The 20,604-nt window shown below is 50.4% G+C and overlaps 1 protein-coding gene across 13 annotated transcripts in view; it reads right to left on the reverse strand.

Moving 5' to 3' along the window:
* The window catches only part of ZMIZ1 (zinc finger MIZ-type containing 1), a 410,316-nt gene that overhangs the window by 31,272 nt on the left and 358,440 nt on the right, over positions 1-20,604 (reverse strand). For 11 of the 13 annotated variants that reach the window (XM_077350898.1, XM_077350892.1, XM_077350895.1 and 8 more), the window contains 9 exons: positions 19,691-19,978; positions 18,033-18,215; positions 15,591-15,765; positions 13,420-13,561; positions 9,718-9,928; positions 5,996-6,101; positions 4,885-5,045; positions 3,448-3,515; positions 2,170-2,238 (listed from right to left, as the gene is read on the reverse strand). In XM_077350898.1, the coding sequence (XP_077207013.1) occupies positions 2,170-2,238; positions 3,448-3,515; positions 4,885-5,045; positions 5,996-6,101; positions 9,718-9,928; positions 13,420-13,561; positions 15,591-15,765; positions 18,033-18,215; positions 19,691-19,978 (1,403 nt within the window). The remainder of the gene's footprint in view (positions 1-2,169; positions 2,239-3,447; positions 3,516-4,884; positions 5,046-5,995; positions 6,102-9,717; positions 9,929-13,419; positions 13,562-15,590; positions 15,766-18,032; positions 18,216-19,690; positions 19,979-20,604) is intronic. The other 2 variants (XM_077350896.1, XM_077350894.1) reach the window with 1 other exon arrangement.

A 20,604-nucleotide genomic window follows, 5' to 3' on the forward strand; every position in this document is an offset into this window, starting at 1 on the left:
GTTTAAAAATTGTAAAAATTAACTCCCACCCATTCAGAAAACCCTTCCAGGGCCATTCAGAAGCCCTAGTTGAGAAAGCCTGTCCTAACCGGTGCGTGTGCTGCCAAGGGGCTTTCAAGGCCAGTTGGAATCAGAGGTGGTTGCCTATTGCTGCCCTGTACAGGGTCTCCCAAGAGCCTCTTGTGGCGCAGAGTGGTAAGGCAGCCGTCTGAAAGCTTTGCCCATAAGGCTGGGAGTTCAATCCCAGCAGCCGGCTCAAGGTTGACTCAGCCTTCCATCCTTCCGAGGTCGGTAAAATGAGTACCCAGCTTGCTGGGGGGTAAACGGTGATGACTGGGGAAGGCACTGGCAAACCACCCCGTATTGAGTCTGCCATGAAAACGCTGGAGGGCGTCACCCCAAGGGTCAGACATGACTCGGTGCTTGCACAGGGGATACCTTTACCTTTTTACAGGGTCTCCCTTCCAAGTAACAACCCTGCTCATCTTCTGAGATCTGGTGATATCAGGCCACGCCATGCTGCCTTCTCTTCCGCCTACAAATTAAAGACCTCGAAAACATCCTATCGTTAAGTGCAAAATGAAGGCTGCGGCTTCCATGACTGAGTCAGTTTCAGAGGGCGGCCATAGATAAGTTCAAGTTCACTAGAGAGATTTGTTGGGGATCAGCTTCCGAGGGTCGAAGCTCCTTTCTGGGCAGACTTGGAAGCTGGCACTCCGAAGGCACTGCTGTTCTCAGGACTTGAATCCTGCCCTTTGACTCTGTCCATTCCTCTCACGCTGTGTCTTCTTCTTGGACTACCTCCAACTTGTCCTAGCATGATTGTATTTCCAGGGTGTAAAAAGAAAGGTCCAATCTGCTCTGCATAGTCTTAATGGAAGCTAGAGATATTGTGACGCTATCAAAAGGGGCGAGTAAGTGGGATCTCATCCTCGTTCCATTTCTCACGATTTACAACTTATATATGCTCAACTGAAGAAAAGTCATTTGTCCGTACCACTAATTATTTCCTGTATATTTGGACAGTATCCTGTGCCTTTGCCAACACGCTTTGCTGAATTTGCTCCTGTGAAACTTATTCTTCTTGTCTCAAGGGGCTGTGTTGTTTGAACTAGTTATTCATAGAATCCTAGAGCTGGAAAGGGCCCTACAGGCCATCGAGTCCAACTCCCAGCTCAATGCAGGCTCAGCCTAAAGCATCCAGGATGAGTCTCTGTCCAGCCGGTGCTTGAAGACTGCCAGAGATGGGGAGCTCACCACCTCTTGAGGCAGCCCATTCCACTGCTGAACAACTCTAACTGTGAACATTTTTTCTCCACTATCTAGCCGGTACCATTGTTCACATAGTTTAAACCCATTACTGCGGGTCCTCTCCTCTGCTGCCAACAGGAACCTTTCCCTGCCCTCCTCTAAATGACCACCTTTCAAATACTTTAAAGCAGAAATTCCAGGCATAGTTGGCCATGACTCTACTTTTTATACCTATTAAGTCTTGGCTTTCCCTTTGTTGGCCTTTCTTAGATGACAATGGGCTCTTTGAAAGATTCTGCTTGTGAAACGCCAGTCTAAAAAAAGGTAAAGGTATCCCCTGTGCAAGCACGGGGTCATGTCTGACCCTTGGGGTGATGCCCTCTAGCGTTTTCTTGGCAGACTCAATACGGGGTGGTTTGCCAGTGCCTTCCCCAGTCATCACTGTTTACCCCCCAGCAAGCAAGCTGGGTACTCATTTTACCGACCTCGGAAGGATGGAAGGCTGAGTCGACCTTGAGCCGGCTGCTGGGATTGAACTCCCAGCCTCATGGGCAAAGCTTCAGACTGCATGTCTGCTGCCTTATCACTCTATGCCACAAAACGCTAGTCTGGGACACTCTAATTCATTCAGTGACATCAAGCAACTAGACGGCAGTGCAGGCTTCTTGCCATGGCCTTGCTGAGGCGGGTAGGCCCTTTCATTCTGGATGCCTGTTCTCGTGTTGCTAATTTGACCGGTCTGGTTGTTAAAGACTCACCACGATATGTGGATGACAGGGCAAAGAGAAGCTCAGTTGGCTGCAGCCCCACACACTAAGCAACAGCAGCTCAAAAGGACACCCCCTTCTTATGGAGAAGGTCATGAGCACCAGGAACAAAGAGATGTTCTGACTTTCTTAGCAGCAAAGTTCCACTTACTTCTGTATGGCGTTCAGAATGCCCCACATGTACTGGTCAACTTCGAGGCCTTCCAGCAGAGCTGTTTTACTGGGAGAAGGAGATGCACACAAATTGTTATTCCAATGTCAATTAATTTCACAGCAAATTAGGCAACAAGAAAGACATAGCCCAGCTAAGACTGCTTCTACTCCAATATTTTCACTTGAGATATTTTCTAAATCACCTGATAAAACTAGACTACATTGTGGTTTTTAAGTGCATTTATTTACTTCATTTATATTTCGCCTTTCTCCCCGAAGTGACTTACAGCATCCTTCTTTCATCTATTTTATCTTCACACAACCCTGTGAGGTTGGTGAGGCTAGGAATATAGCCGCAAGGGAGTGGCAGGCAATAAATTGAATGATGATGATGATGATGATGATGATGATGATGATGATGATGATGATAATAATAATAATAATGTGACTGGTCCAAGCACCCAGTGAAAACTTGAACCTACGTCTCCTAGATCCTAGTCCAGCTTTTCTTTTTACTGCTGAGAATCCCCTGGAACATTCTTCAGGCCTTGAGAAACCCCAGAAGTGGCACGATGGTGCAGAATATGGTTGGGAAGCATAGTTGTGTTCATGCCCACACAGGGCCACTTCCCACCCCCTCCAGGCACATCATTGGCCATTTTGGGATAGGGGGCAGACTGACATGACCATGTGACCCCAAGTCAACTGGTACATCGAGTGGGTTCCCATTAACCCCTGAGGCGAAAAGTGGCCTGTTGAGGGGGGGGGATAGCCCGAAGTACATGGTTTTATTGTTTTATGGTTAAGGAGGTATTATGGGGTTTTATGACTGTTACCCACTACAAGCCACTTTGCATGGGAGTGGCAGGCTATAATAAATCAATCATTGAATTAAAAAAATAAAATATATGTTCCTATCACCTGAAAAAAAAATGAATCAATTAAGTCCCACTCATTCGGGAAACCTATCCTAGTCTGTCACTCCAAGCACATGACTTCTTTGCTTCATCCATATTTTGTAGCTGCTCCCCGCGGATGGCGACATGCCAAAAGGAAATCTTCCGCTCTTTAAAGATTCTGGGACTTCTCTTTAAGAGATGAAAGGAATGGAACGGCCAATGGGGATGCTCTCCTGCTTTTCATTACAATTTCACGCGGCCTTTATCAGCTGCAAGGTTTTGTGGCTGTCCAAATGAAATAAATCTGCTAGTGCAAACTGTAAACTTTCAAGGCACCCAGGGGCAGCCCCCCCGCCCCCCGAGATGGTTGCACTCACTTGCATACAGGACAGCGCCACGTCCCCCGTTCACAGTTCAGCTGCAAGTAGGATTCCAGATCAAAGCACTGAAGGCGAGGAGGAGAAAGCCACAAACCACATTAGCTAAAACGGTTAGAGACGACGGCACAGAACATGAAAGAAGTGGATGATGGAAACTACAACCCCCCCGCCCCCCGCTGAATATATATATATATCAAAAGGGGAATATTTTCCCTGAATGAATGTACGGAAATGTAACTGTTTCATGGAGCAATTAATGCAAACACTGTTCATTTATTTAAATGCTTTGATCTTCGTTGCATCCTATCATTTCACTCAACTGACCAATGTTTTAATTGTTTTAGATATTTTAATTGTTTTCATGCCTAGTTTTAATTGCTTTAATGATGTATTGTTGGCTTGAGTGGTTTTAAAGTGCAATTTTGTTATGTATGTTTTAATTTGTTAGCAGCTTTGATGGCCCTGATGGCCTTTGATGGCAGAAAGACGGGCTATACATTTTGAAAAATAAAATGAATAACTAAGCGGTCTTCTGGAGGAAATCTTCCAGTCCTGGGAGACGATTCCAGGTTTAGCTGAGCACAGTGAATGGATACAATTCTGGATTCTGAACCCAAGCCCAACATATAGAATGATTTTACCCCTTCCCCAACTTTGCTGACAAAAGATGCAGAAACTCAACCGACCAGTACAGAGGCTAAATTTCTAATAAACTGGAATACCACTTTTCTGCATCTTTCCAGGGGCTTCCAGTGGCTTTATACACATCAGAATGTATAGAAGCCACGCAAAGACTGAGCCTAGGGTACTACTGACTTCCAGGAATGTCAGTTTCAGGTATCCTCGGAGGAGAGCTAGTGGGTGATCTGTGTTTTTTTCAAATTGCCCCCCCCCCCCGTGAGAGCGGGGTGTTTCTGCTCTCCTACAGGCCACAGACGGTAGCTCTGGGGTGAGCTGAATGAGTTCAGGTTCAAGACATTCACCTGGGGTGATTCACTTATCCAGTATGGCGGGCAATCTCCTGCTGCTGCTTCCCAGCCTCTGCTTAAATGGGTCCCGATCTGCGTGTGTGTGTGTGTGTGTTGACGTCATTTGCACTAGCATTTCATCAACAGGTGAAATTCTCTAGGTCAGCCTTTCTCAACTTTTTTACTGCTGAGAACCCCCTGAAACATTCTTCAGCCTTTGAGAAACTCCAGAAGTGGTCAGAATATGACAGCATTCACTTTGCAGAAACCATCTGGAGGAATAATGACAGGCACACAACAGACATGCCACTGTTGGCCTGCTCAACGTATGGGCCTCTCCCTCCCCCAAACCAATTGCAGGCCAAAACAGGAGAGTTGGCAGGCGCTTTGTGGGAAGCAATCAGTGTGGGGAGTTACCTATCCCTTGTGTAGGCCTAGCATTCACCAGACAAAAGGGGACGCCCACCTGTACGTGTTTGCAGTCGTGGCCTCTTGCTGGTAGCTGGATCCGCCGGAATGTGATTGGACACTTCAGAGACACTTTAATGGCCGTCTGCTCCACCCCATCCTCGCCATTGAGGGTGGTGTTGCCCGAGGAGGCTGCCACGCTGCTAAAATTCCTCTTGACTGTTTTGGAAAAAGGGCACAGGTTTGCACCAGTGAATTAAGTACACTGTCTCCACATCACTGCATACAATACCAAATTCCAAATCCATTGGTCTATCAAGGTCAGTACTGTCTACTCAGACTGGCACTAGGTCTTCAGGGTCCTTTACGCACCTCCTGCCAGATCTTTTAAATGGAGAAGCTGTGGATTGAACCTGGGATCTTCTGCAAGCAAAGCAGAGGGTCTTCCTCTCAGCTGAAGCTCATTCCTTTGTACTCTTCCACTACAGTGACCCAAGAGGAATGGGGAAGGTCTCACCTCAGGCCATGGGGAGCTAACGGTTTCATTCAGTGTTCTGGATCCCAGATGATAAACGTGAACCAGTATGTGTGGAAGGCAACTTTCTAACATCCTTCTTCTTACTGCACTCTTGCCCGGGGGGGGGGGGGGGATGGATCTCTCAGAACAGTGCAAAGTTTGGACTGGGGGTCTGCAGGGGAAGGCAATGCTCCCTCCCAACTCACAGGTAGAAGCAAGATAGGATTAGGGATGGATATGAACTGAAACAGGAAGCAAAATTCATCACAAATTTTGTGGCTCGTGGTTTGGGAACAGAATTTTATGACAAGTTTACTGTCATTAACTTCCACAAATTTTAGAGCAGTTCATTCAGCTCATGATCGTTCGTGAATGGAGCAGACAGCAAGGGTTTAAAGGGATGCAGAGTCCCTTTAAACCTGTTTTCTGCTTTTTGGCCTTTCTGCCAATCCCATTTAAAAGGACTGCAGTCCCTTTTAATTAATTTGGCAGGGCCATGAACGAGTCTCCGGGTTGTGGATCTGCCATGAACCGCAAACTGATCTGAACGGCATTTCCCAGGCTTGCGTCAATCCGTAGTTGGGACCGAAGCTACAATCAGGCAGCTCTGTAGGAACATGGGCACAGAAATCCAATGCGCTGCTTGACTCACTTTTGGTGATACAGTGCTCAGCCGGAAGGAGACGTTTCTTCAGCAAGCCCTGGAGGACGGAGCGGACTGAAGGCCGGTGCACAAGCTGCAATACGAACAAGTGTGACTGGAACAGAGGAATAAAAGAGAAAGAAATCAGAACAAACCTTCTGTGACGTTTTCACTACTTAGCAGAGAGATCCTCCTCAGGATGCCTGTGGGAGAGTCTCACTCCGGTCCCTGGGGAGAAGGAACCTTTGTGGCTCTCCACTTCAGCTAGTTGAGAAAAGGTCTATTGAACATAAAGGTGTAGAAATAAGTTCATGGATCTTGTTATAGGCTGTTACTTTGTATAATGCATATAAATCACACTCTGTTCTTATTTCACTAAGAAGCATATATGGGCATTCAGCTTCAGCTGCCTGTTCTGTCAGAGTCACCTGGGCTCCCTTTAAGCCCACAAGCAGCCTGTGTTACCTGTGAGTGCTGAGGCAGCCGTAGTCCCCCCGTCTTTCTGAGACACATGACTCTGTTTGGCCCAGAGGGTGTCCTCTGTCCTCTCCTCCACCTCAGGCCTCTCTCTCTCTCTCTGCAAGACCATGTCTCTTCCTGCCTCCTTCAACTCCCTCTAACTGCCCCTGGAATCCCCTCCTTCTAGAACCCCCCAGGCCCCTCCCCTCCTCCTCCCCAGTGCCCCTCCCACTGGGGGTTCCCAGGCCCCACAGAGCCCCCTTTCATAGAATCACAGAGTGGGAAGGGACCTCCAGGGTCATCCAGGCCAATCCCACATAAGGCGAATAAACCACACTCTGTTCTTATTTCACTAAGAAGCACATATGGGCATTCAGCTTCAGCTGCCTGTTCTGTCAGTCACCTGGGCTCCCTTTAAGCCCACAAGCAGCCTGTGTTACCTGTGAGTGCTGAGGCAGCCGTAGTCCCCCCGTCTTTCTGAGACATGAGACCCTGTCTGGCCCAGAGGGTGTCCTCTGTCCTCTCCTCCACCTCAGGCCCCTCTCTGTCTCTCTCTCTCTTTCTGCCTCCTTCAACTCCCTCTAACTGCCCCTGGAATCCCCTCCTTCTAGAACCCCCAGGCCCCTCCCCTCCTCCTTCAGGAGTGCCCCTCCCACTGGGGGTTCCCAGGCCCCTTTGGCCTCCTAGCTATGTGGGTCTGTCACACCTACTTGCCACTCGTCTGCTGGACATTCACGCCCTTTGGGTCTTCTGTATGGCAGAGCCAGTTACATGACCTTCCCGGTCCACCAGCCCCATTGGGGAAATGCCGTTCTCCGGGTGCCCCTTTGCAAAGCATCATCAGCAGAGGGAAGGTGCGGGGCCCACGCGGTGGTGATCCTACTTCACCAGAGCCCTCTTTTCTGGGAGGACCTTCCCTGGTGGCTGTTAGAAAACCTTTTGTTCTGCTTGCCAAAAACTTGCAAGGAGACCATGGTTGTGCGAACTTAGCATCTCGATCTTTGAAAATGTATTATTGTAGAAGTAGCTTGGATTAGGAAGGGCTGGGGAGCCCTTTATAACGTGCTATGCTCACCAGAACAATGATAGCTAGAATTCATTTGAACGTTTTATCTATTTGCTTCTTGTCTGTAACCACTGGTATTATGATAAAGATGGTAAGAGGTCCTAGGAAGAGTTGGGCCTCATGGTTTACTGGCCAATCAGGTTGCCTGTACAGCTCCTGGCTGTGTCCTCCTCCAGCGTCTTGTGGAAGCTAACTCCCCCCTTCCCTTCAGGCCTGCTGCCAAGGAGCCTCTGACACCCCGACTGAGGGGAGGGAGGCCTTTCCGAGAGCAATGCAACGGGGTCTGTGGGCATGGGCATGCTTCCCTTTTGAGGGGGGGGGGGGGAGATTTCGCCTTCTGCCTAGCAGCTGGCTGACAGGGAGGACACAGAAAAGCCCCTTCTCATTTAAGATTAGCAGCATCGGCTGGATGCCTACGTAACTGGCTCAGTGAATCGTTATAGGGATGTTTTATGCTGCCATCTTTTAGTGATTGGAATTTTATTATTGATTAGTTAGGCCTAGGGCTCTATTGTTTAGAATGTTTTATTCTGTTTTAGGATGTAAAGGTAAAGGTAAAGGTATCCCCTGTGTAAGCACCGAGTCATGTCTGACCCTTGGGGTGACGCCCTCCAGCGTTTTCATGGCAGACTCAATACGGGGTGGTTTGCCAGTGCCTTCCCCAGTCATGACCGTTTACCCCCCAGCAAGCTGGGTACTCATTTTACCGACCTCGGAAGGATGGAAGGCTGAGTCAACCTTGAGCCGGCTGCTGGGATTGAACTCCCAGCCTCATGGGCAAAGCTTTCAGACGGCTGCCTTACCACTCTGCGCCACAAGAGGCTCTGTTTTAGGATGTATGGGGTTTTTATTCATTATATATATGTAAAATGCCACAAGGCAGAGTCACTGGGAGTGGTGGTGGTGGTGTGTGTGTGAGTGTGTGTATATGTGTGAGTGTGTGTGTGTGTATAAAGAGAAATAAAATACTGCTGTAGCCGGTAGCACTGCTGAGGGAAGATGCAGCCAAGCCATGTGTATTTCTTTTCCGTGACTCTGTAGATCTGAGGCCTACCACAAAGGGTTGTGCAGAAACTGGATGCTGTTGTGGAAGTTCTTTTGCCTCCTGTTTCATCTGCACAACAACCCTGTGCAGTAGGCCTCAACTGTTTCAATTCCTCAACAACCCTGTCCAATCTTCAAAGCAGCCCTTTCTGCCTGGGGAGCTGATCTTTATAACCTGGAGATGAGCTGTAATTCCAGCAGCGCTCCAGGTCCCACCTGGAGATTGGCTACCATGGAGTTGGAAATATTCCTGGAGTTTTGGAGGTGGGACTTCAAAATGGTACAATGCCTCAGAGTCTACCATCCAAGGCAGTCATTTTCCACATGGGGAGCTGATCTTTATAATCTGGAAAAGAGCTGTAATTCCAGGAGCTCTCCAGGCCCCTCCTGGAGGTTGGAAATATTCCTGGAAGTTTGGAGGAGGGTATTAAAATGGTACAATGCCTCAGAGTCTACACTTAAAAGCAGTCATTTTTGCCTGCAGAGCTGATCATTATAGAGGCGTGCGGACTGAGGTTGGGGTGGAGTGGTGCAGGTGTGTCCCTCCTGGGCTATGGGCTTTGGTCAGCCCTTACAAGCAACTGTTGTATTTTGGGCGCAGACAGGCAGACAGACAGACCAGCATGGGCCCTGCGAGTCTAGAAAGTGCAGGAAGATCTAAATAAAAAATATTTACAGCTCAAAAGTATAAATGGTGGCAAGTAAATGGCTGGAGAGACATAGGCATTGAAGTGACTTTTCTCAGGCTTGGCTGGATAAATAAACATTAGTATTTGCCAGGAAGGTCCTATGAAATGAAAGGAATAAGTGGCCCAGAATTTCAAATGTGGTTAGCTTTACAGGAAAGTAGACAGACTGGGGGGGGGGGGGGGGCTAGGTGATCCTGAGGTGAGCTGCCTCATTCTACCTCGTGGTTAGGAGGACCTTATGTGCAACCTCTCCTGATGCTACTAGGGCATCTTTTAACCCCTTCTGGATATATGACTGGACCTCGGACTAGACCTGGAGCTTCCAAGCCGCGCCTTCCGCCTAAAAGCAAGCCTTGAGAAGGGCAGGGAAAGGTACACTGTTTGGCAGGCTGCCTTTGCCATGGCAGCACTACCGTCTGTCTCATCAACCCAGATCTCTAAGCAAACCGCCGAGGCAGGCCTGATCTACTTACGCAACAGCACGCTGTGACAGTGATCTGAATGGTGTTTCTTCCCGGCTGGCAGACGTGCTTGAGGTGCAGGGGTTTATGCGATGTCTTGTTGTCACCCCGCTCGATGGTAAGGGGCGTGGCGTTGACGCTGACCTGGACTGAGGCTGGCCAGTTGGTGTTCATCTGCCGGTCTTCGTGGTGGTAGCATTTGAACTGGAGCTCCAAGTCTGACCTGTTGAGCGAGCCACATGTCTGGTTGGCATGACTGGGTTTGCTTTGTCAAGCACTGGGGCAGGGGTGGCCGGACTGCAGCTCTCCAGATGTCCATGGACTACAATTCCCATGAACCCCATGGACATCTGGAGAGCTGCAGTTTGGCCACCCCTGTTGACAGTGGCACAAGCGAGAAAGCATTTCCTCCATGCTGCCCACTGGAACAAGATGGCAGCAACATCTGTGGAAAGATGCCTCAAACCAAAAGCCCCCTTTCCCCACATAGCAGGCACAGCAAGGCACCAGCAAGACCAGTGCGGGCGAGTGGAAGAAGTCAGACAGGGACGGCCAGTTACATTTTCTGCACAGAGTAACACTCCAAACCACCGGGGCCTGTAGCCACTCCTCCATGTGCAGCCACTGAAACACAAGGGTTGCTCAACCAAGGTTCAGCAAAGCAAATCAAACTTTCCTGTTGGAGTAACCTCCATGAGTCCTTTGAGTTCTTGAAAGTGGCTGCAAACAACGGCAGGCAGTGGGTGGCGTGTCTCACAGCTTAAAAGACCAACCTCATAAATTGCACATTTTGAAGGCAAATTCTTGAGGGTGCATTATAATGTGACAGACTTAGAATTAATTTAAATACACGCCTCTCTGCTAAGGTTTGCTAAGCTTTTTCTGTTTTGTTTTTTTCAGCTGCCTTGAAAAGCTGCAAGCATTAAGAAACAGCCCCACGCCTGAGTGCGGCTCTATAAATCTACCAAACGAGTCTGCGCAGTCCCGGGGGTGATTACTTATTAATAAGAATCAGCAAATAAGCACACAGGCTCCCTCTGCTGTGGTTACTCCGAGATAATGAAAGGCAGGTCAGCTATAAGGATCTCAAATTTAGAGCATTAACTCCTGGATGTGACCCGTGGAAAACTGCTGTCCGTTCCAAATTAAAGGAAACAAAGTGGCCACGGCCAATTTGCCAGTTTCCCCAGCTGGTGTCACAGCACTCGGGGGGCTCCACACAGCCCTGCCCACAGGCTGCGGCAGCCGAACAGCTGCGTGTCCCTTCGTCATGCTTAGGGCTGTGCGTGGCGGCGTCCGAATCGGGCATGCTAGGTGGACGCAGCCAGTGCTGTGCTGTGGGGGGGAGGGGAGGGGAGGGAAGGGGCCTGCGTCTCCCCTCCCCCTCCATGGCACTGGCTGTGTCAGCCTGGAGCGCCCGATTCGGACGCCGCCACGCACAGCCCTAATGCGTGCTCCAGAGCCCTCGGATCCTACAAATCACGGGAAAGGTCAGTCGTGATTTCCACTTCAACCACAGCTAATGGAGCTGCATTTGCAGCCAGGGAGTGATCAGGGCAGGAAGCCTGTGACTCCACCATTAGGGCTGCCAGCCTGTGCTTAGCAAACAGCCAGAGGTTCAGTGGTGGAGACAGGAGGGCAAACCGTTATGTGTGTTATGATGCAACTTCTGAGGAAAACCAGTGAGCAAAAAGCCAGGCCAGGGCAGCTGGAGTGCTCGGTGCCTGATGACCACTCAGAATCGCAGAGTTTGATCGGATCCCTCAGGGTCATCTAGTCCAACCCCCTGCAGAATTCAGATATAGCAGGTATCTCAGAAACATGGTGGAAACTTATGGGAGAAGGCCTTTCTCAGGTAGGACATCTATGGGCGGGAACAGGAGGGGTGGGTTGTGGGAGGGGCTGTGTTGTCTATCAAAGCAGCCGTAGAACCCACGGAGTCAGGGCCATTAGCTCTCCCACAGAAGTGAATGAGTGGCAATGCTGGGCCCTAGCGGTTGCTTAAAAGTCTGTGTGTGGGGAGGGAGGCCGAGCCCACCTCTAGGCTAGACTTCTGCCACTCGCTCTACACAGGCCTTGATGTGGAAACTGCAACTGGTGCAGAATGCTGTGGCCAGGATCCTCACCGAAACATCATGGAGATCCCACATCCGGCCGGAATTCCAACAACTTGGCTGGCTCCCAGTTGAATTCCGGATTAAGCTTAAGGTTCTGGTAACCACCTTTAAGGCCATACGCGGTTTGGGCCCAGTGTCTCTGAGAGACCGCCTCCCTGCCGATACCCTCAAAAAAGCCTTGCGCTAGGCCACCTCCAACTGGCTGCGGATCCCTGGCCCCAGAGAAGCACGTTGGACCTCAACAAGGACCAGAGCTTTCTCCATCCTGGCCCCCACCTGGTGGAACGAGCCCCCTGAGGAGATCAGGGCCCTGTCCAAACTCCCACAGTTCCGCGGGGCCTGCAAAAGGGAGCTTTTCCACCAGGCATTCGCTTGAGGCCGACCGACTGAGAACACCTGCTGGGCCCCCCTCTGACGCCCTTCCATGACCGAACAAATTTGATCCCCCCAGTGTTGTTGTTTTATGTTGTGTTATAAATTGTTACTTGGTTGTTGTGATGTTGTATTGAAACTTGTACGTTACAGATTATTATAATGTTCCATGTAAAATTACATAATGTTCCATGTAAACTGCCCAGAACTGTAAAGAATGGGCGGTATAAAAATCTAAATAAATAAATAAATAAAAGGATAAATTAATTAATTATTAATTGAATTTGTTTCCCACCACTCCCAGGCTAGCTGGCCCATGGTGGGTTACAATTAAAAAGCCCCACAACAAGATCCTCGCACACTTACAATCTGCCTCCCCACAGCTCAACAAGTACCTTGGGGGGGGGGGGGGCTATGTTCTAGCTATTCTGAGAAGGGGTCCTCTGATCCTCTTTGCCCTGGCCTCAACCCAAGGCCTGGTGGAAGAGCTCCATCTTGCAGACCCTGCAGAACCGTGAAAATGCCAATAGGGCCCTCAGCTCTTCCGGGACCTCATTCCACCTGGCTAGAGACTGGACTGAAAAGGCCCCGGCTCTGGTCGAGACTAGCCACACTTCTTGCGGGCTGGGGGCCACCAACAGATCTGCACCCACAGAGTGAAGGGCATAAGGCGATAGGTGATCCCTCAAGTATGACCCCAGAGAGAGGGTTATGCGTCTGAAGGGGGGGGGGGGTATACCGGGCCCGTCCTGCCCCAGGTCCGTGGGAGCTGTGCACCCCAATCAGCCCACACCCAGCAGGTGGACTGCCTGGCAATACGCACTGGCCGCAAACCGCCTGGTCCCCCAACACCAGGGACCTGTGGCTGGGCATGGTGAGCCCTCGCAGCCTCCCCTCTGGAGAGGGGTGTTGATAAGGGCCATCCCCACAACCGCTGCCAGTCCCCCATCCCACCTTCCCGATGGTGGGGAGGCGGCGAGGGACTGGTGGCCTGAAGTGGCTGGCCCCTTGATGGGGTCGTCGGGATGTGTCCCTGTGAAGGTACTGCTCTCAGCCCCCAAGTCACCAAGCCTATCACCCACTAGCCCCAGGTGCAACATGGGGTAAGTATGCGCCTGCTTCTTACGTATCCCATGATTGCTGCCCACCCTCCTAGCCACAGAAAGGGAACACCTTGCCCTCCATTTTTCTCCCCCGCCCCACCTCGGCCCGCCCAGAAGCCCACCTCCACATGAGCGTCTGGTGGACGGTGGGCCGGAGGTGAAAGACGTGGTTGCTGACGGCCAGGTTGTGCTCCAGCCGGAAGGGCTCCAGGACGACCCCGTCTCGCACAGGAAACGTCAGGCGCAGTTCGTCATTGTGGCTGGCTGGGATCGAAGAGGGAGAGAAAGCATCAACTTCCCCTTTAGCATCTGCAGTGTGTTAACAATGCACAGGTTCACACCAGACAATGGCCACACGGCTCACAGGTCTCTGACGGGGTTGACTTTACACCCTGCTCTCTCATTGCATTTCCCTCACAGACAGAGCCTCCCTGCCCCTTTCTTGTTCTCCTCATCGCACCCTTAATACAATATAAACTGGAAAGCCCTGCATTCATCGGAACACACCAGTTGTTCCTGGGCTGAAGTACACAAAAGGCACAGGACTGGTCACACCACGCTTTCCACTGCCCCAAGGAACCTCAAAGTGGCTTACAATCCCTTCATCGCCCCACAACAGTCAGGTGGGTGAGGCTGAGAGAGTCCTGACATTACTGAACAGCTTTATCAGTGTTGTGGCGAGCCCAAGGTCACCCAGCTGTTTAGATGCAGAGGGGGAGCGGGGAATCAAACCTGGCTTGCCCAATTAGAAGCCACTCAACTCTTCACCGCTACACCAAGCCAGTGGAAGGAATGGATCATGCTAACAAGCCTTTAGAGCAGGGGTAGTCAAACTGCGGCCCTCCAGATGTCCATGGACTACAATTCCCAGGAGCCCCTGCCAGCGAATGCTGGCAGGGGCTCCTGGGAATTGTAGTCCATGGACATCTGGAGGGCCGCAGTTTGACTACCCCTGCTTTAGAGACCTGCGCCCCAACCAAGGTAGGCAACTTTCCAGCCTTAGTCTTATGAGCGAAGCATAGCACTTGACCTCAGCCACATGAGTTGTGGCTAGAAGAGAGCCCATGTCTTTCTGGAAGAGATGAATCAGCATTCATAGACATCGCAGATTAGAACACACTGCACAAACTCTTGTAACCCCCCCCCCCCAAAATGCAACAGCCAAGTGTAACTGGGAGGCTATGTGGCATGGAAAGCAGCTGCCATCAGCTTCCGGAACACTTCTGACTACGGATTCAGAGGGGTCGCCATGATGCTCTGAAGAAACAGAACAATGGTGAGTCCACTGGGTTTCATTCTTTTGTGTCCAGGCACATCTCGAAGTCCGCAGAGAGCCAGCTTGGTGCAGTGGTTAGGAGCACGGACTTCTAATCTGGCAATCCGGGTTTGATTCCCCGCTCCTCCTCCACATGCAGCCAGCTGGGTGACCTTGGGCCCTCCACGGCACTGATAAAGCTGTTCTGACCGAGCTGGAATATCAGGGCTCTCTCAGCCTCACCCACCCCACAGGGTGTCTGTTGTGGGGAGAGGAAAGGAAGGTGGCTGTAAGCCGCTCTGAGACTCCTTTGGGTAGAGAAAAGTAGCATATAGGAACCAACTCTTCTTCTACTAAACTCTGTGGGTTTTAAAGGAGTCAGTGGACTGACTCTTGGTTTTACTCCTGAATCCGGTTGGCATGGAGCTTCCTCGACTCCACCTGTTCTCCTCCTCCCAGGCAAAAGTGAGCGGAGATTCCACCGTTACTGAGCGGTGTGATCTCTCAGGGCCAGGGAAGCTCTTGCACTCCAATCCCCCAGCCTGGTCATTTACTTCCCTGGAGAGCGCAGAGCAGACAGGGCAGGAGGGAACAGGGAAGAGAAGTCTTTCTGGGGACAGTGATGACATCTGGAGAAGCCTAACCCTTTCCTCCAATGAAGGCAAACACAGGGATATATTTTGAGACTGGGAAAGAACTTTGATGGGAAATTTGCCATTGTGCCAACGAAGGACACTTGGGCATATTTTTAAAAACGTTTCTAGTGCGTGCCTCCTAATTCTAATTACCCCTTACCCAGGGAAGCCTCACTGATTTCGATGAGACTTATGCCCAGGTAAGTGGAATGGCTGAGTTTCTCTGCTTTTCCAGCTCTGTAAAAATGACAGAGACTTGCTGGTCACTCCAGGCATCAATTGGCAATCAGCACTTAGCAATCAGCCTGCTATTTACAAAGTGTCATTTCCAAGGCCTGCAATTTGTGCAGGGGAGACCGCTGGGTCAGCGAAGGACTTCAAGGATGCTTCCCGGGCTACTCACTTGGAGGTGGCGGCAAAGCATTGATATTTGGCTTAATGTCAGGCGGGAATGGCGGTTTGACGTCCTGATTAGGGGACAGGTATGGAGGAATGCTGCTCCCTGGAGTCATAGGCGGTGTGGGGTTCCCCGGAACAGGTGAGTGGGGGTAATTTGCCACAGGAACAGGCCTTGATGGCTGTAGAAGGGGAATCACAATTCGGGAAAGAAGAGAGAGAAAAAGTTACTGCAATGTCCTGCTACTGTAGCATATGGGCTAAACCCCTAATTGCTGTGAACACTCTTGACATAGGGTTGGATCCAGCAATAAACAAACAAACAAACAAACAAACAAACAAATAAAAGGTCTGTATGGGGGAGAGGCACCTTTCCCCTCCATGTCCCAGACCTTTGGCTCTCTTCTTGTGCTATTCCTGGAGTCCTCTGCTCTCCAGAACCATCCCTTCAGGGCATTTGGGATGGCCAAGGGGGTGGAGAAATCCCAGTCTGCTCATGGAACTTCCTTCCCTCAGCAGAAACCATGGTGCGGGACACACCCCATAAGAACAACAGATGAAGTTGGACCAAGCCAGACTGTGTAGGGCAGCCCAACAAGGGCCTAATACACTTCCTGGTTTGGGTGTTGGCCCGGGACTCCAAAAACAGGAGGAAGGTGGAGATAAGCTTTTGTGTCCAGGCACATCTGGAAGTCCGCAGAGAGCCTGCGGGACCGCTTGGTTGCTTATGCCCCTCGCGGGGCACTCCGCTCTGTGGGTATGAATTTACTGGTTGTCCCGGGCCCACGAGATGTTTGCCTGGCCTCGACCAGGGCCAGGGCCTCTTCAGTCCTGGCCCCAACCTGGTGGAATGAGCTCCCAGAAGAGCTAAGGGCCCTGCGGGATCTACCAGCTTTCCGCAGGGCTTGTAAGACGGAGCTCTTCCGCCAGGCATATGGTTGAGGCCAGGGCAGCTCTCCCACTAATCCATCAGAGGATCCCCTCCAATATTGAGATCTCTAACATCATCATTGTTAGATCTATTGTATTGGTGCCACCCACTTCTGAATATTATTCTCCCCACCAGGCTGAACTTGGGGGGAACTCAGGTAACTAATATCAGAATTGTGACCACCACCGCTTATATGCTATATGTAACTTTTGTTGATGTTAATTGGGGTTTTTATGGGGATTTTATTGTGTTTTATGTTGTAAACCGCCCTGAGACCTATTTGGAGAAGGGCGGTCTAAAAATTAAATAATAATAATAATAATAATAATAATGATTATGATGATGATGATAATTTAAAAATTTCTGTTCCATCCTTCCATATTGATCAGGGTAGGTAACACCAATAAAAGCAACATATAAAGTTAAAGAGTGTGAAAGATTTGCAGTTATCACTAATCCCCCAACTGAAATTCCCAGAAGAAATTCCAGCCCTCCTTCTCCTCCCAGTGGCGAGGCCAGCCATTCCTGGGGGGTGTCATTTCAGGCCTCCATCATGAGCCTGGGGGAATGGTTCCGTCTTACAGGCCCTGGTCGCACCCAGGTTCACAATCCGCCCGGCTGAAGAAGCCCTGGCTCTGGCCGAGGTCAATTTCACCTACTTCCGGCCAGGGACCCAGAGCCGATGTGCATCCGAAGACCTTAACGCTCTCGGGGGGTTGTAAGGGAGACGGCGTTCCCGGAAGTGCTTAGCTTCGTGCATCATTTGTACAAGGCGAATGCATGGAGTTGAGGGATTGGAAATTCCTGGGCATTTGGGGGTGGAATTTTGGAAAGGAAGGACCTAGGCAGGTTAGAATTAGGGTTGTGCGCGGCTGCGTCCGATTCGTCCACTCAAGGCCGCCACAGCCAGCGCCTCACCACGGAGGGGTGGGGGGGAGGGTGCGTAGCTGCACACCATCCCTCCCCCCCGTGGTGAGGCGCTGGCTGAGGCAGCCTGGAGCAGCCAATTTGGACGCAGCCGTGCACAACCCTAGTTAGAATATCTATATCTATATATGTACACACACACGTACAGTCTTTGACCAGCAAAATAAAATGATAAATACATGAATAATCAGCCTGTGACCTCCACACAGGCCTCCAGCTCATGAGCCCCTCCATTCGCGTGACCCTTCAGCTCCATACAGTTCAGCTTTACAGAGCTGGTGCATTGTGGGTCACCGTACGTTCTTCCACTTTGGCCTGGCTCGCCTGTTAGTGTTAAACATTACCAAGTTGCAACTGCAGGGCTTTCAGCACACTTCCTGGACCCACAACGGGCAACAGACAGTTAACACTGAGGCAACCATTCCTTGTGCAAATGGCAACAGAGCGGGGCTCACTCTGCGGTTTCATATCGGTTCACTTTCAATAGCTCCATCCTACCTATTTAAGGTCCTCAGAATGGAGGCTGCACACCTGGACGGAATGAGTTCTCCTGGCCTGAAGAGACGGCCATCAATAAAAGATGCGGCTCACCTTATAATACTGTCCCATGTTGACCGTGGGAGGAGGATATTGCCCTGTGTTCTGTTGGCTTGGCATCCTTTGTCCGGGGTAATTGGGAGACGTGAGGGGTCTTGGAGGGTTGGGCGCTGGGTACTGACCAGGCTGGGAGGGAAACTGGCTATTTGGTCCATACTGCTGGTTTCCATAATTTGGCTGTTTGTAAATGAAATAAATTAAACAAACAAACAGAAAGATTTTTACATACTACTTCTAGCTGAATGCAACTAATCTTTTGCACAGCGTAAGAGACATATTTACACACACAGGACACAGAGTGCAGCTAAAGGTCACCAGCTGGGTGACTTTGGGCTCGCCACGGCACTGATAAAGCTGTTCTGACCGAGCAGTGATATCAGGGCTCTCTCAGCCTCACCCACCCCACAGGGTGTCTGTTGTGGGGAGAGGAAAGGGAAGGCGAATGTAACCCGCTTTGAGCCTCCTTCGGGGAGAGAAAAGAGGCATATAAGAACCGACTCTTCTTCTAAATTTATTTATTTATTTATTTATTTATTTAGATTTATATACCGCCCTCCCCGAAGGCTCAGAAGGCAAACAGAAGGCAAACAGAAGTCCCATTTATGTCGGCGCAAGATTCTGGAAAGCATCCTTCAGTCTCACCCATGAAACCTCTGGGGTGGATCCAAACCCAACCTTATCCCAATGCCTGTGGCCTTTCTCCAGCCCAAGGACAATTGATGGCTGTTGCATGGGAGAAAGTCTCCTTAAAGGAGGCATCTGGTGGCATCTTAAAGGACAAGAAAGGACAAGAAAGTTTTATTCAAGGGGAAGGTTTCGTGTGCAGTATCTGAAGAAGGGTCCTTGCACACGAAAGCTTGCATAAAACTCTGTGGGTCTTAAAGGCATCCCTGGACCCACACTTGGTTCTTCTGCTTTAGACCAAGAGGGCAACCTGGCTGAACCGATCATTGGAGGAGGGCTGGATTCATTATCAGGATTTAAACATCTTTCACTCCAGCTGTAATGTTGCCATTAGAATTATGCAAGCCAAACCAACTCAGCATTCATTGCCCATTTTCAAACCCATGGTTTCCATGGCGAAACCCAGGAGCCCCTTCACCTCACAGTGTTCACTGATTCTGCTTTCGGTGCCACCCTAGGCAGAGGTCCTCAGAACTCTACTCACGTTGATTCATGGGGAAAGAAGACAGAGAAGAGCTGGGGGGGGGGGGGTTGTGCCCAGCTTTTTACTGGGCTGTCAGTAATCTACAAAATGGAGTTCAAGTTAAAAATGTAAAATCATTGGGGAGCAGTTATCCAGTATTGCCTGTGTGCCCATCCAAATTTCTTGGATTTCCTTCCCTGGGCATTTCCTGCAGTCCATAACAACTTGGCAACTTGGCCTCCTCCTCCTCTTCTAGCATTACAGGGATAACAAACTCTGCTGAAGGCCCTTCTGTGGTGCAAGGGCCAGGAATGGGCACCCATGAAGCTGCCTCCTACCCTTGGCCCATCAAAGTCAGTCATGAGTGACAGCAGCTCCGGCAGAGGCCTCTGAGCTCTAACTGGAGATTCCTGGGATGGACCTTGAGCCGCAGCTGGTGGCCACATGTCCCTTGTACAAAGTCTGTGCTCATTCTTGAAGCAGATGGGATTCTGTGGCTACTCACCTCTCCCGGATACGGTCGCTTCATGCCCTGCATGGGTAAGGACTGGGGGCGTGGGCCAGGGTAGGCTTGCTGGGGCATCCTTTGCCCGTGGTTGAAGGGACTCATCCCGGGAGGCCTGGGCTGGTTCATGCCCATAGGGGGGCCGCTCATATTGGAAGGCGTCATGCCCGCTCCCATGGTTGCTGGGTTCATGCTGCCCGGCATGGAAGCTGGCCCTCGAGGGCCAGGCTGGTTCATGAACTGGCTGTTGTAAGCTTGAGTTGGACCCATCTGGAAAGAGGAACAAACCTTCAACAGAAGAAAAAAAAAGAATAAAATGCGACATGCATTTAAATGGGAGGGGGACCAAGTCGATAGGGGGAAGCAGGGTTCAGATGCCTCCCATGTTTGATTAAGAGTCCGGAAACATCTCTCTCTCTCTCTCTCTCTCTCTCTCTCTCTCTCTTTTTACACTGACTTAAAAGGATTAGACACAGAACTCTAAATGTGAACCGAAGAATAGGGAATCATTTTGAAGTCAACTGTTTCCTGGGCCCCCCTGAAAGAAGCCATTATTAAATGAGTGCCTGAATAATTATGGGGCCAAAGTAACATTTTCATGTTTCCTGCCCTGTGGCCAAAAGGCAGAGAAAGAGGACTGTTCTGGCAGGTTTCCTTAAAATGCATTAAGATTTCCGTGGGGCAGGCAGGTGAGAACGGCAGGTACAGAGAGCATGACAAATCGGGCCCCCTGGTCACCTGAAGGGCCAAATTCACACTGAACCAGATTGGGGTAAGATTCTACTCAGGTATCTGTGCATATATTTATACCCCACTTTTCTTCCCCGTAGGGAGTCAATGCATCTCATAACATCCTCCTCCTCTCCTCAGAACAAGGCCGTGGGGAAGATTAGGTTAAGAGAGACAGGGAAACC

This window comes from Paroedura picta, chromosome 8, assembly GCF_049243985.1.
Source record: "Paroedura picta isolate Pp20150507F chromosome 8, Ppicta_v3.0, whole genome shotgun sequence".
In the NCBI taxonomy this organism is placed as follows: Eukaryota; Metazoa; Chordata; class Lepidosauria; order Squamata; family Gekkonidae; genus Paroedura; species Paroedura picta.